Source organism: Thamnophis sirtalis, unplaced genomic scaffold (genome assembly GCF_051295495.1).
Source record: "Thamnophis sirtalis isolate CommonGarterSnake01/CBP01778 unplaced genomic scaffold, rThaSir2_p1.2 scaffold_5, whole genome shotgun sequence".
NCBI lineage: Eukaryota > Metazoa > Chordata > Lepidosauria > Squamata > Natricidae > Thamnophis > Thamnophis sirtalis.
In genome coordinates this window covers 55,669,885-55,687,988 of record NW_028261385.1, presented here as the reverse complement: position 1 = coordinate 55,687,988, position 18,104 = coordinate 55,669,885, and the positions used below count along the sequence as shown (strand labels likewise).

Genomic DNA, 18,104 nt, shown 5'->3' with positions numbered 1-18,104 from the left:
CCATAGTTACAACAGAAACGTATGCAAATTAAGATCAATTGCAAAAGTAATTAGCATACTATTAAAAAGAACTGAAGCCATACTGAATACACATTTTACTATCATCCATCATTTAAACACAAATATAGCTGAAAGACAAAGTTAGGGAATGAACCTTGCTCTTAGCCCAAGCACTGCCTGTAAGCCTGGTGGGCTTCTAGTGCCACACAGATGACACAGAGGCAGTTTAATAACTTGTTCTTTCCCCAAGCTGTTGTATTAGCAAAGGTTAAGCCATAATTTCAGGCATTATGAATATATATTATAATATTTATTTTAATATATACCTCTAAAGTATGAAGAGATCAGCTAGAGAAATGAAGTAAAATAAAATATTTCAAGTACATTTCTTCACTTAAAATGTATGTAACCAAAGAGTGATAGTTGTCAAATGACTATTTTAACTTACAATTGAGCATAACATAGTATTTTAGTGATAAAACCTTAAAGCACCTTAAGAGTGGATATATTCTACATGTCCTTGGATTCAGGACATTGCACGTTTCTTATGAACAGGGAACTGCTTGAATGGTGTGCAAGAGAAAAACTGCTGATGCAATATATTTTTATATCACTATGATTGTTATAATTTATCATAAAGCTGTCTTTAAATAAAGTAATAAATGTTAAGCTACTGATCCAGGAATGTAACATCATAATAATTAGAGTACAAACAGTCCTTGTTTAGCAGCTGCCTTGTTTAGTAACCATTCACAATTATAATGGTGATAAAAAAGTAACTTTAATGACCAATGCTTGCATTTACAACTTTCACAAGTCCGAGCAAAGGAAAAACCGAAGTAACATTATAAGCACAGACAAAGTTTCTCTTAGCAACTACTTGACTTTAACAACTGAGATGCAGGTCATCATGGGGTTGCTATAACTGTAAAGGGTGAAACAATGTTGGATACTAACAATGAGTTACTCTTTCTTAAAAACTGGTTTTAATTATTTAGAATTCAGGAAATATAACATTCTTTTGACTTGCAATAGTAATATCTGCCCACGTTTCTTTAGGTCAGCTTCTGGTAACTTTATTACTCATTGCTAGATAAGAATCAGAAGTGATTTGCCACTGCCTTATCCTAGTTTTTTAAAAAACCAATCTAGTCCTGGCATTTCCTGTTCATCCCACAAATACAAACAACATTAGCTTCTCAAAATCAATCAAGACTATATATAATTTGCTTTTTACTTAAGTCATAGATTTTTCTGCAGTTTCTTTTTCAATGAAAAATTGATACCTTATGAAAAGCACTAATAAGGAGCGGCTAGAACAAACAAGTATTGTTTATATTTTTAAGTAGCTGTTCTCAACTCTCAAGAAATTCTATATTGGTTCTTGAAATACTTGCAGTTATTTAGTCTGCTAGAGGTCACAATCCAAGTTAAATAATCAATGTAACTTATCCTAGAAATTAGCATCAAACTTCTCCTAAAAGCAATTGAATAGAAATAGCAACTTAATAAAAATGCTAAAAGCAACTGAATAGAAATACTCATTTAATTGTATAAGTAGCCATATGAACAAGCTTCTCATACTATGTGTAACCTTGTTTAAATTCTGCCTTAAAGAACAAAATGTCATAAAGATGAAATACATCAGTTGTTTGATCTTGGAAAGCAATTGTTGCATAATTTATGCTACAGGATTCTCAGAAATGTGATCTCATTGGTTGCATTTTCTTCCAAAGCAATCCAGTACATGATAAAGAAAAAAGAGAAATCCAAAAGTTGTACCTTCTGCTCTAAGAACTGAATTAATGCCATGAAACTGAATGACCCTTTCTTGAACGTCATTTACAAAACCATGCCTGTCAGTACATATGCACAAATGAAGCTAATTTAATTCAACTATGTCCTTCATGCTTCAGTTACCGAAACAGTTTCAATAAAACATGTTCTGTGTTATAGTTTACACCAAGAGAGACTGAATATAGGAATTATGGCTTGCCTTGTTAAACTTAGGTCAAAGCATGATTTCCCAAGATGAAACATAATAGGAAGCTGTTAATATGCAAAAAGAGAGAGAAGAATGACTTTTAATCTCTATTCTGAATATACAAAGAAAACAGTATGTAATAAGACTGACAAAGGGCTGATCTTTTAATATGTCATAATTTTTCATAGGAGATATTTGCTTGTTACCCACTGCAATGCTATAGTTGCAATGTTACAGTTATTCAGACCAATTTTGTTTAAATGTTAAAAACTGTTCCGATGTACTTAATACTAACTAAATGATGATAAAAGATGCAAAACAGGTCACTAAAATTATACACTTCAAAGGATTCATGAAGTTTTTCCAATAAATAACTTGTCTAAAAATGGGATAGAAATTACCAGCAAAAAGATCTTCCCTGTCATCATCTAATAAGATTTCTGTAGGCTTAGGACCATTTGAATTTGTAGTGATGTCTTCTGCTGGAAGACTGGCTGGTTCTGGAGATGAAGGGCTTGACTAGAGAAAGGAACGGAGAGAAACAGTCAGTATATACACTATGATTTTTTTTGTTAACGTTCACAAGTAGAGAATATATTTACTCATGTCAGCACTTTCCATTTCCTCAAAGCTGTAGAATAACACACTAAGAAACCAGTAATTATTGTTTAGCAGGATACTTTAGCTAATGTTTTCACTTTGTGTATTCACTATATTGTTCATTTGTATGCACTCAACTGTCAGTCTAAAATTTAATTCATTTGTTAATCCAATATAAATGTGGTAACATTGACTTTCAAAGCTCCTATAATAGGAAATAATTATTGCTAAATAATAAAGAGGTTGATGTAAGTATATTCAAACTTTAAAAACTTTTAAATTATAATCGTATGAAGACTTACGTATATTAAATATTACTTAATTCAGAAGTTGAACTTCTGAATTCATTTATATAGATTTATCAGTAAATGGTTTTACAGTAAAAAATATTTATTTGTAAGTTGTAGTACCTTAAAGTCTCAAAACTTAAAAAAAGACAATGGTTTCTAAGTGTCTCTGCAATAAGGCTAACACTGATTATCATAATTTTTTAAAAAAAGATCAAAATACTTAAGTTTTACACACTGCTAAATGAAGCAAAATAAGTTAAGAAATGGGCTGCCAACGACATAAAAGACTAGTAATGTAATTCCCTATGGAGCTAGCCTAGGGTAACTTTAGGGTAGTCTAGCTATTTTGACCAACATTTTAAATTTTAAATACCAATTGGACAATATTAGATAAAAAACATTTCATGGATATAAAATAAGGCCTAACAGATCAGGCTTATCTATTCAATAAATTTCTAGCAGGATAAGCTAAAGCACCATAGAGGCATAGCAATACTTCTGAACAAAGATGTTCCATTTAATTATTACATATACAATACAAAAGGAGTAAAATACCCCAGAATCTGGGTCATTCTTTCATTTGTTCACTCCAACAAGGAGTGGCGAAGTGTGGTTGGAAATTAGATAAGAGAGTAAAAACTGATCTCCAGTGTGTTTCTCAGCAAGTCATCCTTATTTACTTGTTTAGGGTAAACACTATTTCAACTGCAAGCTACCAAATTAGAAGTCATGAACATTTTGTGGTTGTGGATTCCATTACTGCCCATTCATTTTAGTATGTGAAGCCATAGTCTACCGGTAGAGCACTCGGTACTCAGGTTTTGAATATACAATAATGGCACATATAATCAGAAAAAGAAATATAAACCAAACTTTGGGTACCAAACATAAGCTATTCAGATAAAAGACATGCCAAAGCTACCTATCCTTTCTGGAGGTGTGCAAGATGTATTGATCACCTATAACATTCTAGTAGCTCAAAACAAGGAATTCTGAAGTCAAAATATTTTCCACACCTGTACTAATTTCCCTGGAGGGGATTAATATAATAGGGAGCTTCCCTGGAGAGATTAGTGTTGATTTAAATTACATGCAAGGCTTTGTATTTAGATTGCAGATAATGCATCTGAGCATTTATATATTTATCTGACAGAGGAAACAATGTTGAGGCAGGAGAAACCGATAAGATACTTTCAATGCAACTCTAAAGTACCTCTTTAAGATATTAATATTTTCATACCTTTTATGACATCACCAACCCATGCCTGTTAATACTGCAGGATACAGATATGCTGCCTTAATTGTTAAATGAAACCAAATCCAGGGGAAATTTATTAAAAAAGTAACTAAAGTCGCTATAATTCTGTAGTTATTTGAACACTAAACTTTCAATAACTTAATGAAACAAAATAGGGCTTTTAGTTATATCAGAATATTGTAGAACATACTCTGATAAACAACACTGTCCCATAGTTGAAGAGATAAAACTTGTGATAGTAACTTTGTTATATAGCAAAGGTTTTAATCAAAGATCCAAAGTTTTCTCTCGTGCATTGAGTTGTTGGGCTCAAAAATTAGTAACTTCTTACCAATTAGAAAATTAAACCTACAATTTAATTACAAAATCAAATTCTGCAAATATCAAATCTCTCATTTATCACTATTAATTTCACATTAATAGTCAACTCGATACATGCACATACATAATTTCTGTTGTTTCAGTCTTTGTTCTTGTAAAACTACTTTGGCTGCTAGTTTCATCCACAACTCAAGAGTAAGTTCTAGGAGTCAAACTCCAATGTATGAGAAATATGAATATCTATATAAGTAATCTAATTAATGCCAACAAATTATTTCTAATTGTCTTGTTTATAGTATTATATATTTAAACTGAGCAGCTTAGAAAGGCAGGAGTACTATATTCAATTTTCTGAAAGCATGTTTCATTCACACATTTTGCCTATCTTTTTCACAAGGAGAAAAATACTACTGACTCAGCATAAAAAGGTGGAAGTAAGTTTAGGAAACAGCCAGCAAAGCATCAGTACTTCCTTCCTGTGAGAGAAGGCTCACTAAATACTTTTATCTATCACATATGGCAAATAAATACTAAATGTGGTTGTTTACAACTTAAAACATTTTATAAATATTTTGGGTTAGATGTATAAAGATTAACATGAGACAAGCCACTATCAAGCTTCTTTTATTAAATCTAATAATTGCATTCAAGATACACAAACCAGTGCCTGAGCTAATTAAATTTTCATCAATTGTGCAAGACATGAGTACCCAATAAAGAAACAAATAAAATCCTATATTGAAAAATACACACTCTGTACTGCTCCCCTTCAATTTATCAGTAGTTATAGCACAACTACACGCCAACTGAAAAATTAACCCATTGATTTCACTGGATGGAACTCCCAGCAAAACTTTAGAAGTATTTGAACGTCTTTCAGCAATACTTTATTCCCTAATTAGCAGCCCGCCCATAACAGTTATGACAGTAACAACTGAGGAATATTTGAGACAACACAAAGTTCAGGAATATTCAAATACAGGTAGTCCTTGACTTATAACCACAGTTGAGCCCAAACTTTATGTTGCTAAGTGAGAAATTTGTTAGGTGAGTTTTCCCCATTTTATGACTTTTCTTGCCACGTTTGTTAAGTAAATCATTGCAGTTGTAAATTATTATCATGCTGGTTAAGTAAATCTGGTTTTCCCCTTTGAGTTTCTTGTCAGAAGGTCACAAAAGGTGATCGCAGGATCCCAGGATACTGCAACCGTCATAAATAAGAGCTAGTTGTCAATGGCATCGGAATGTAAATGATATGACCGTGGAGATGCTGCAATGGTCATAAGAGTGAAAAATGGTCATAAGCCACTTTTTATAGTGCCGGTGTACACTTCAAAACAGTCACTAAATGAACTGTTGTAAGTCGAGGACTACCTGTATACACTTCATCCAAAGAAAGCCATTTTTAACGGATGTTTTCTTTATGCAGTACTGCAAGGAATATGCTCACCCTCAAACAGACCTTACTCTCCAGAAGAAGCCCACTATTAGAGAAACCTATTGGAGGAAATCCACTTAGTGGCGTACATAGTCCTTGCCCAAAGTGGAGAAAATTAAATCGCTTGGTGTTTTTTTTAGAAAAGTGTCCCAGCTGGGAATAAACCCAGAGCTGGCTGCTGCAATTCGGGTTGGCGAGCCCCAGCCCAGGGAATGGCAGGGAAAAGGAGGCAGGTGCCACTCGCAGGAGTAAATCAAGGTTTAAGGAAGCCCCCCACGCCCTTAATTCCCCCCTCAATTAAGTCAAAACCTTTGGGACGGAGGGAAGGACAGCCATGACAAACCCAACAGCAGCTGCCCCGGGAGAAGAAATAAGGAGTCCCAAGAAGAGAGAAAAGTGGAGAAACCGTGACTGCCTCCTCTTTACCTCCAGGGTAGAAGCGGTGCTGATGAAAAGGTCCTCCCCGTCCTCCAGCTCCTCGAACTCTGTCGGCTTGCCGTCCCCAAACGGAGGGGGCTCCCTTTCTGTCGCCATCTTTCCCCGCTCTCCCCCCAGCTACCCCACTCTTCTCAGAGGCGCGAGATTTCCGGCAGCTGCAGCCAGTCAGATGACGAATATAAACCACGCCCCCTTTACTTCCCTCCCTGACGTGACGGCCGCTGTGACCCGATGCGCGAGATCCGCCTTCCCTACACGAGGCTGGGGGGGCGGAGCTAAGGGGAACGGTGAGAGACAAGCCGGTAGAGCCGGAGGGAGGGGCGTGGAACGGTGGGCGGGGGAGAAGGAGGCCGTTGTGGAAGCCGGGGCGGTAACAACGCGGAGGCGGGAGAGTAGAAAGCCGTTGTTGCTCTTCTTCTGGGTGCGGGGAACTTGGCTTGTGGCGTGTAAATCTCCTGTTGTCCCAAAAGTGCTTTTTCAGGAAGCAACTGGACTCTCTTGGTTTTTTTTTTTCTTTGAAGACGTTTCGCTTCTCATCCAAGAGGCTTCTTCAGCTCTGACTGTATTGAACGCATCCTTCCAGTCTCCTCCATCCAGTCAAAGCTGAAGAAGCTTATTGGACGAGAAGCGAAACGTCTTCAAAGGGGAAAAAAAAACAAGAAAAACCGGTTGCCTCCTGAAAAAGCACCTTTGGGGCAACCATGACCTGGATGACTGCTAATCTCCACAGACTGTCTGTCTGTCTGTCTATTTGAATTTGTCAAACATAAAGGAGAACAAGAATAAGAGAATAAAAAAAACAATGACAGGGACGATTGGTACGTTAGTGCATTTATGCAGACCCCCTCTACTAAATCTATATCTGTTGTTTCGAAAAGCAGCTCAGTGGGATATAAGCTGCTTTCTTTTGAAAATGCAATTTTTTTGCACTTTTTATTCTTTTCATCCCTTTTTCTCTTTCTGGGCTTAGTGTGCTTTTACTATTGTAATTAAAACCTAAAAAAAAAAAGCCAGTTTTAGTGGGAGGGAAACTAATCGTTGTTTCTGGTGAGCAGATGCAGCCAAACCTCTGACCTGTAGCAAAGATTTGAGTAAAGCAGGAAAGCTTCTTCCCTGTAAAAGACCCCCAAGCTGCCCTTTATTATTTAGGAACAATTGCACCTCTTTGGGCAAATCTATACGCTATTTTGAGGCTCCTTGGTGCTCTCTGAGCTTGCTTGTTTTCTTGCAGACGTTTCATTACCGTAACTGGATATCATCAGTGCTAGCAAGGAGTGCTGTTTGCTCCCAGTTTATCAATCTGCTGTAAGACCAACAAGTAAGCAATATTCCAATCAAGAAATGATCAAGAGCCATCTGTAAACAGCCCAATTAAAGGATCCCTAAGACCCCCGCCCAATAGGCAAGACACCAGAATATACACTGATAGCAAACCACTCCTTACTAGCATTGATGATGTTACCTAGTTAGGGTCATTTAGAAACCTTTATTACACCTCAGGGCCATTGCTACGATCTTATCTGGAAGTCCTGGCTGAAGCTTCCTGCAGTTAATGCTCTAGCTGCAGCTCTGGCTTCTAAGTCTGTTAAAGCCTCAGGTTAGGAATCAGGAAACTGAGTTCTAGTCCTGCCTTAAACACAAAGGCAACTTGGTGACCTTGGGCCAGGCACTCTTAGAGCTAGGAAGGAGGCAGATGGCAAACTCCTATGAAATCTTGTCATGAGAACTGCAGGGACCCAACCAGACAGTTGCAAAGAAGGCATACAAACCCAAAAGGGAACTCTGACAGGCGTTGAAGATTTTGTTACCAGTCACTATATCTATGTTCCAGAGACCTCATTTTCCTTGACTTGGTCTGTCACAAAGGGTGGAAGGTTCTCCATTTATCTCTTAACACATTATTGTGCAGCAGCTTAAACCACAAGTGATGGTGGATTTCCTGCTGGCAGAAGATTTATGCAAGCTAAAGAATGTGTTGCAGCTGGGGCATTTCTGCTGAATTACATTTCCCCTTGCTTAGGAGAACCATTCCTCAAAGTTTGCATAGCACTTTTCTTATCACTTAGCAGTAGTTGCCCATATGGATGATAGTCCTTCTCTAATGAGCATTTATTCACTCATTTGTTTGTTTATTTATTTATGAGAGTTATATAGCTACCTGTTCTATTTGCTATAACATCTCACAATAACACAAAAAAGCATAGATAGATAGATAGATAGATAGATAGATAGATAGATAGATAGATTGATTGATAGATTTTTTTTAAAAAAACCAGAGAGCTCTGAAATAACACTCCCAGAGACATAAAAAACCCCACCATCACAGCCTACAGCCTCATCTTATCCTAGTACTGCATGCCCATCCCTTCCATGGGACAAATGCAGAAAAGACTAGGAAAGGATTTGCCTTGCCAGGTAGACCCATCATCATCATCATCATCGTGTTGTTCTCTGTAAGCAGTGCATTCAATATTTTTTGCCTATTCACTATGGCAGTGTGTGCAGGTTGTACTTATGGGTGATTACAGATGCAGATGTGCAGAGAATAGAGATCACAACACTTTTCCTTATAGCAGTGCTTCCTGTTGTACCACTCAGTGAAATAAACATGACAATGACAGGCACTACTCCAATGCCAATATAGGCACCCTAATGGTTCCTTTGGATTCAATAACACACAATATTATAAAAGTTGATTGGAGGACACTGACCATTCTCTGTATAGATAGAGTAATGACTGAATGCAATTCAACCCTCATGCATTCTCCACATGAGTGGACTGAGCAGTAAATTGCTATTCGGTTGTAGAGCCATGATTTTAGGAAACACCCAGTTTCTTCTATAGAAATGTGATAACTAACTAAATATATATGGTAATGTTGAATCATGGAATCATGGTGGAATGTTGTTTTCCTGGTGAACACAGTGATACAGCAGTGTCCTGGGCATACTCATAGATAATTTAGTATGAAAGTTGAGCTAATAGGGCTGATTTATGCAGACTACCATGCCCTGGCTCAGGAGTATCTCTTCTACCATAACCTTCAGGTGCTTTTGGAAGTCATAGGAAAAGAGAACATACTACTAGACCTTTAGTACTGGTACATAGCAGGGATGGGATTCAATTTTTTTTTTACTACCGGTTCTCTGGGTGTGGCTTGGTGGGTGTGGCAGGGAAGGATGCAGCAAAATCCCCATTTCCACCCCACTCCAGGGCAAGGATACTGTAAAATTTCCATTTCTACCCCACTCCAGAGCAAGGATACTATAATCCCCATTCCCTCCCACCCCACTAACCTGCTTTCCAGCTCCGTTCTGTGCAGGGCAACAGAAGAAACTGATCAACTGGGACTCCCAGCTGATCAGCTGGAACTCAGGAGGCAGTGAATAGATGGGGGTGGAGCCAGCCAGAGGTGGTATTTGCCAGTTCACCAAACTACCGCTACTGGTTCACCAGAATCGGTCAGAACTGGCTGAATACCACCTCTGATACATGGGTATCCGGTCCTGTGGTGGTATATAGTCTGGATTCCCAGAAAAGTGAGACAGCTTTCCACAGGACAAAGAGAAAGTGGAGTTTGAAAAGTTGGGTTGGCAGAAAGAGAGTTAAGATGGCTTCTCCCTTGCTTTTCCCAGAATATATTTGTAGTTATGCAAATAGTTGCTTTAGTTTGGCAACATTCTGTGTATAAATGAAGAAAATAAAGTAAACTACTCTTAAGTAACTCCATGGGTCAGTCCTTGGGGTCTAACAGATAGGGATATATCTCTATGCTGCCCATAAGTCCCCAACATTGATGAGTCAGGAATCTAACTTTGGTCTGTGAGATATGTCAAGCCTTTTCAGCAGTTCCCTTCCAATGCAGATGTCTAAAAGTAGGAGAATCAAAGTGGAATCCTCTGGCTCTATGGCAGATGGCTATGCAAACTCTTTTCCTCTGTATGATTTACTGGTTGGAAGGAAATGCAACATGCCAGTAGCTGGTTGCATAGAAGAGATGGAAGGTAGTGCGCTTTGGTTAAATTCTTCATCCATGTAGTCCACATTGTTGTCTTAGTTATGGGCACAATTCCTATACCGCCATGTAGAAAACCAACAGTTTGACTCTTTCCTCAGTTATTGCGCAAAGTGGTCATTGCTTGACATTTGGGAGCAATCTCCCTCAGTTGTGTTTGCCTCTCCTCTGAGCAGTGAATGAGAGATTCTATGATTCAGCTCAGTGTTGCTGTCTCCTTCTGGATCACAGCGTAGCCAAGCTAGATGTAGTGGACCTTGTTGCAAGGTCCCATGGTGATTCTGTGAGGAAAAGAAAGAAGGCCAAAGCTGCAGGAGAAGCAGAAGCAGTGTCACCCAAGGGGTGATGGCATTGTGCAATGAGAAGACAGAGCCAGGAACTCAAGCACAAACCCCAAGTGGGAAGTGGAATACAACATTGTGCAGATTGCAGACCTATCTCTTAGTGACTTGCGTCTGGCAAAGATTCCTCAGTGTCCTGCAGTTGAGACTGATCTCATGGTGGCAATGGCAACATTAGTAGCAAAAGCAGCACTTTAACCATCCTTGTCCTCATCATCAATCTGTGTCCTATTCTATGGTCTTTGTATTTTGACTTCCTTCTAAGATAATATATGACACACTCTGAATTGATTGCAGATACCTTGAAACTGTCCTTGAATGATGTAGGAATAAGCTGAAATCTCTAATACAGCTAAGGGCTGGTTGAGCTTGTTTCAGTTATGGGCTGGGATGAAAGCAATATCATGAGGATTTTGTTGCCAGACCTTGTTTTTGGCTTGGTTGAGTGCAATTGAGGATATGTCTTTAAAAAATGAATGCTAGAAGGGCATTCAGATAACTCTTCTTACAGGTTCAGGTAACTGTGGCTATATTTTCAGAGCATATAGAATTACCCGTTTATGAGTTTATGTAACCCAAATATAAACTAATTGTATGATCTGTATTTACATAACTCGGCCATTTTCTAAGCATATGATTGGTTAGTTTGCGTGGTTCATTGGCTTATGTGAAGAAGCTATGCCATGTCAGCTTTTGTCTATTATTTGTTCTCTGATCTAGTTCACATATCATGCTAAGCGATAGTGTAGCTTGAGTTTGAATGAATTTATTCTACAAAATCTCCCCAGGTTTTGTTCTATTACAGGTCTCTTGAATGACAACCTGGATGCTTCATATTAATTATATGACGTCTTTCTTTTCCTTTCAAGATTTCCTTCAATCTTAAACTGATTTGCACATCAGAAATCTATTTTCCATACTATTGTAAGTTTTGAGTGCTTAAGAAGAGCAAATGACTCAATTTTATCTCATGGGTATCTGTTCCTATGACCGCATTATAAAATGTCTGCAGAATTTCTCTTCTTGCATATGTAGACAGTAATCCTGGTCAGGCACATAGAAACTAAATGGAGTCATTGTTATTCATTTAGACTACAATTTATATACAACTGTCTTCTGCTAAGCCTCAAGACTTGCATCTTCAGTTTCTTAAATCTGCATCTGAGTCATTAGAAATCGTTGCTGTGAATTTGGTTGTGGCTTCTTGTGTGGCTTCTTGTAGGCTTCTCTTTTTCTTGCTTGGCAAAATGTCAAGAGATATAGACTCTCCAAAGGGAAGCTTCAGGTTATCTTGCCTGCCTGCCTTTCTTCCTTCCTGTGCAAAACTGAGCATCAGTTCATGCTAATAGAAACAGGATATAAGAGGTTCACTGCAAAGGACATTAAGTAGAAACATATACCAAGGATCCACTTTTCACACTAACACAAAACTTGGAACATAAAAGAGTTACTGTGGTTATGTAAAATTATTGCCAGTTTCAAAGAATTTTTTCGTAAACATTATTTAATCTGACTGCCAGAAGGAAGCTAATTATCAGAGATTGGTGCAGTATCATTATAGCCCTTTTTGAGAATGGATTCAATTTATTTCTTATAAGTCACATTTCATAAACTGATCAAAGTTGACTGATTGGAGTGCCATAGAAGCCTGAGAAAGAAAGAAATACATTATCAAGTTTCTAAAAACTTGCTAATTCTAGAGAAAACATACCAGGCTGCAAATTAGTCCCAGTGGGAGATCAAAATGGCTTTAGTAATTTCTTAATCATTTGTAGCACATACATTACATGAAAGAGGGGGGTGAATCAGTAAAATCACTGACAATACATCAGTACATGCTTAAAGGACATTTGTTTTTAGTACTCTCTTGCTTGTTAAATGTTGAATGATTGAATATAGTAAAATGAGTCCATACAAAGAGAGACTTGCAACTTCTATGATAAACTCCCTGCTTAATAAAAATATATATACTTCCAGGATTGTGTATTTGCTAACTTTTTAATGTTTTGTTTTATCTCTGTTCATGTGCAAACTCCAAATTAAGCTAAGGTAGAAGAAGAAGAAAGCCAATTAGTTTCCATAGTATGATCTGAAAATATGTCAGAACAAACAGTGAACCTTGTTTATTTATTTAGTTTCTACAGCTACCCATCTCAATCCAATCCATTCTTGGGAATTGTCAAGAAGAAAAAAGAAGCCAGAGTCAAAAATCCCAAGAAGGAACTTAAAAAAGAATTTTAGAAAGCTGTTATAAAAGACAAGAGTATTACAGTGACATCTGTAAAGATATGAATATGTAAATAGACAGAGAAAAATAAAGTCTTCCAAAAGATCTCTGAACTCAAAAGGAGGTTCTAACTATGAATTAATATGCTAAAGGACATCAGTGGACAAGTAATTGATTCTGATAAAATCAAAAATTTAAAGAATATACTGAAGTAATGTACGATAGAGGAATCAACATACAAGGTACTTTAGGAGATATTCCATATTTACAAGAATGTCTAGAACCAGAAGATGAAATTATATCAGCAATCTGGTCTTCACCAAGTTAAAATGCTACTCCAAGAAAATGGTGATCCACCGAAGAATCAGCAAATGTTCTAATCAAGCTACACCAGCACATCTGGAGAATTACACAGTGGTCAAAAGATTGGAAAAGGTTCATCTACATTCCACTTTCCCCTAAAAAGGAGAAAAGAAAAGTAGACATAACATTGTACAAATTATTGTACAATATCCTTAGTTTCACATGCTAACAAAATGATGGTTACAATCATCCAATGCAGCTTAAAACTCTTCACGGAAAAAGAGATGCCAGATATTCATTCTAGCTTTAGAAAAAGCCAAAAAACTTAAGACATTATTACTAATTCACCAAAAGCTCAAAAGAAGTAATAGGTGCTATATTGATTATAGAAAGGCATTTGATTGTAACAATGATGTCATTTGTGGAATGTGCTTTAAAAATGGGAATCCCAGAGCATCTCATTGTTCTCATGTAAAGCTATAGTTTACTTATTTTTATTTATTTATTAACCAAATTTATATGCCACCCATCTCACTGAATAAGTGTCTCTGGGCAGTTTACAAGTCAGGAAGTGTCGGAGTGAAACAGAATGGCTATAGGTTGGCAAAGATATGAGAGAAGGCTCCATACTATATTTTGAGGGAATCTGGATAACAGCAAGATTCTATTATTTTAAAATTGGAGGAAAAATAATCAATGACCCGTGCTTTGAAAATGATACTACTCTGATAGTCAAAATGCAAAGTATTTGCAAACACTAGTAATAAAAGTCAGAAATCACAGTGAAAAAATGAGATTATCCTTAAACTAATGACTAACAAGAGTCAGGCTAAAGGTCTGAGTCAGTTAGGCTAACAGCCTAAGAACTGATATTAAGATACAGCTAGTCCTCGACCTATGACCACAATTGAGCTCAAACATTTTTGTTATTAAGTGAGACATTTGTTAAATGAGTTTTGCCCCATTTTATGACCTTTCTTGCCACAGTTGTTAAGTGAATCACTGCTGATAAGTTGTTAAATGAAACTGGCTTCCCCATTGACTTTGTTTGTCAGAAGGTTGCAAAAGGTGATTACATGACCCTGGGACACTGCAACAGTCGTAAGTATGAACCAGTTATCAAGCATCTGAATTTTGATCACATGATCATGGGGCTGCTGCAAAGGTCGTAACTAAAAAACAGCCATAAGATACTTTTTTCAGTGCCATTGTAACTTTGAACAGTCACTAAATGACAGTTGTAAGTTGAGGACTACCTATATTGAAATGATAGATAGCATCTGCAACTGTCAACAGTAAAAAAAGCAGATGCCACAGACTAGCATTTAGTAATCATAAATGCCTTGAAAAAGATACTCAGATACAATAATGTGTCTATATGTACAAAGATCAGAATGGTGCAGTCGGTTGCCCTGTAACATTATAAGAAAGCAAAAGTTGATCTGTGAAGAAATGGGATAAAAAGAGAATTGATAATTTTAAATTTTGATGTTAGAAAAAACTTCCAAGAATACCACAGACAGTCAAGAATACACAAATGGATCTTTGAACAAATCAGCCCAGCGTTTTCACTCAAGGCATAAATTTTTCTTCCTCCTCCTAGCATATTCCTGCAGGACAGGAATACTGTCTACTTTTCAGATCATTGAATGCCGCTTTGCATGGTCAGCTGGGTCTCCAGGGTGCAGGACCGCAGCTTGCATATCTCAGGGCATAAATTACCAGGTTCAAATGATCTTACCTTGGAAACATTAGGCAAAGACAAGACCTAGCTCTCTGGAGAAGTATCTAATATTGGGAAAGGTAGAAGGAAAGAGAAGAAAAGGATAAGTAGCAGTAAGATGGATGGTTCAGGTGAGGGACTGCTGGATAAAATCTATCAATATGGATGCTAAGAGACAACACCAGCTTGATGGCATGTAGTCAAGGCTGTTCTTTAGGTAGGGGTTTTAGGAAAGGTTGGTCACAAAGATTTATAGTTTAAATTTTATCCTTGGCGTTTTGGTGATTACCATATTTTTCAGAGTATAAGACACATCTTTTTTCCTCAAAAAAGAGGCTGAAAATTTGGGTGCGTCTTATACACCGAATACAGTATTTTTTGTCTCCTGAAACCCCGCCCCTTCACCAAAATGGCCGTTCATACCTTTATGGAGGCTTTCAGAGAGCTCCTGCGGGCTGGGGAGAGCAGAAATGAGCAAAAAATGGGGCACTTTTGCTCACCCAGCCCCCAGCAGCACTCTATAAGCCTCATAAGGCTATGCATGCAATTTGTTTGAGAAAAAACAGGCCTGTTTTTGCGAAAAACGAGCACTCTGCAAGGCCCCCCCTCCCCCCGGGCTCTTCATGCCTTTTTTCAGAAAAAAACAGGCCTGTTTTCATGAAAAATCAGCCATTTTGGGCAGGTTTGCAGAATGCAAAAACTTTTTTTTACCGTTTGGAAAGCTCTTTAACTGATTGAAACACCTACCTATCTATTGTATTTCTCTTTCTGTCTCTCTGTCTCTGTCTCTGTCTCTGTCTCTCTCTCTTTCTTAGAGAGAGAGAAATCCCTCTACCTACCTATCTACCTATCTACCAACACACACTCTCTGTCTCCCTACCTATTTCTCTCTCTTTCCCTCCCTTTATCTACCTACCTAACTACTCTCTCTTTATCCCTACCTATCTACTGTATTTCTCTCTCTCTCTATTTCTCTCTCTTTATCCCTCTACCTACCAACCTACCTACTCTCTCTCTTTCCCTACCTATCTACTGTATTTCTCTCTATCTCTTTCTATTTCTCTCTATCCCTCTGCCTGCCTGCCTGCCTGCCTGCCTGCCTGCCTACCTACCTACAGAGCCGAGGTGGCGCAGTGGTTAGAGTGCAGCACTGCAGGCTACTTCAGCTGACTGCAGTTCAGCAATTCGGTTGTTCAAATCTCACCGGCTCAAGGCTGACTCAGCCTTCCATCCTTCCGAGGTGGGTAAAATGAGGACCCGGATTGTTGGGGGCAATATGCTGACTCTGTAAACTGCTTAGAGAGGGCTGAAAGCCCTATGAAGCGGTATATAAGTCTAACTGCTATTGCTACCTACCTACCTACCTACCCTCTCTCTCTCTCCCCCTTTATCTACCTACCTACCTACCTACCTACCTACCTACCTACCTACATACATACATACATACATACATACTCTCTCCCTACCTACCTACTGTATTTCTCTCTCTTTCTTTTCTAATTGGTTGTTTTCTGATAAGATGTGGAAGAAATTATAAATGGAATACAATATCACCTGGATCCTCTCATTACCTGGAAACACACACAAGTCTAGCTATTATAGCAACTATGGTACCCACTTTAAAAATGTATGGTTGCGGAAATAAAAACCAGCCAATGATTTATAGTATTTGAAGTTTTAAAAAAGATTTTGTTTCCTTAGCTGCTCTTTTTCTGCCTTATTCTTGGGAGCTTTCCAGAGATCAGGCAAATATTTTTTTTTTGCCAGTCATGATATAGCCACCTGTTATTTGTTTAATTGCAGATATGGAGGCTGGCTGGACTTTGTTGCTACAGAGTCTGTGGCCTTCCAATACAATAAGCATAGCTCTAAGCAAGACTGGACCTAAATATGCAAAAGCAGGGAAACAGGACTAAAAAGGAAACAGATTTCAGAGCTAGGTTTCCTGCTAGGAATAAAAACAGATAGGACACATACTTTAGGAACAAAAGGTCATGGTAAACATGGCATGTGTGTAGAAATATATTTTAAAAACAACAGCAGAAGAGTTCATATAAGGTTATGACTCTCCAAATTTAAGGATGAAAAAATATAGGACTTGACTGCTTCAAAACTCATTGATTTTGGACACATTTTGACATGGAAAACAGAAAGGAAGTTGACTATGTCAGGAAGGTTGCTGCAAAAGGAAGAACTGGACAGTTGCAGAGGGCAGACAGAAGATTGGCCGTGCTGGGAAGTTCACTGACATAGGCAAAGGGACAGATAGGAGGTCCTTTCCAGCTGAAACAAAGAATTGCTTGCTAAGTCACATGGTTTGTTTGGCAGTTGTCATTTTTAGTGGTCATTGAGCCTTCTGGATTAATTAATGACAAATATGAGGTATCACAGTATGTGTATGACATAATCTGTGCTAAATTGGTATCTTACAGAGTTGCAGATGAATACTCCTGTAAATCTCTGCTAGTATGGCTAAGCACTATGACCAGATACCCAGTCTTGTTGGTCTTTAGTAACACAATGAAGACCAGGCACTGAAGCCAGGATGTTGATGAAACTGGCATGGAGTGGTTGCTTGCTAGATAAATTTGAAAATATCAAGGCCAATTCTGTTATTTCATTTGCCATCCAGAGTTCCTTCTAGTAAATGGGACACTTTACAAAATTATTTAATATAGAAATAAGTTTAGTGACCACCAGAAAAATTGAAGGAAGCTGGCATAAAGTGATACATCAATGAGAATAGGGAAGGCAAAGAAAACAAAGGGGGGAAAAGCCAAGTAGTAAGAAATGAACAGGAAAATAACAGCTCAACACTAAGGAAGGTATATATAATGATTAATTAACTAATTAAATACAATATAGGTAACCCTCAACTTACAACCGGTCATTTTATGACTGAAGTTACAACAGCCATCAAAAAATGTCAACCCCTCACATGACCACACTTTGACTGTCTGGCAGTTGGCTTGCATTTACAACTGGTTGCAGCATCCTATGGTCATGTGACTGCAATTTGCAATGTTTTTCACTGCTTTCTGACAAAAAACCCCACACCTTTAGGAAGAATGGGTTTGCTTAACAATTTTGTCATTCTTTTGGTGATTCACTTAATGACCATTCTAAAAATGTGGGTGGTCATGTGGGGTGCCTTGACTTAGAACT

General features: G+C 37.8%; 1 protein-coding gene across 1 annotated transcript in view; it reads right to left on the bottom strand.

Moving 5' to 3' along the window:
* SNX2 (sorting nexin 2) overlaps positions 1-6,486 on the bottom strand; it is a 31,580-nt gene extending 25,094 nt beyond the window's left edge. The window contains exons 1-2 of the mRNA XM_014055986.2: positions 6,318-6,486; positions 2,386-2,503 (exon numbers count right to left, since the gene is read on the bottom strand). Of these exons, the coding sequence (XP_013911461.2) occupies positions 2,386-2,503; positions 6,318-6,425 (226 nt within the window). The 5' untranslated portion in view covers positions 6,426-6,486. The remainder of the gene's footprint in view (positions 1-2,385; positions 2,504-6,317) is intronic.
* Positions 6,487-18,104: the final 11,618 nt, after the last annotated feature.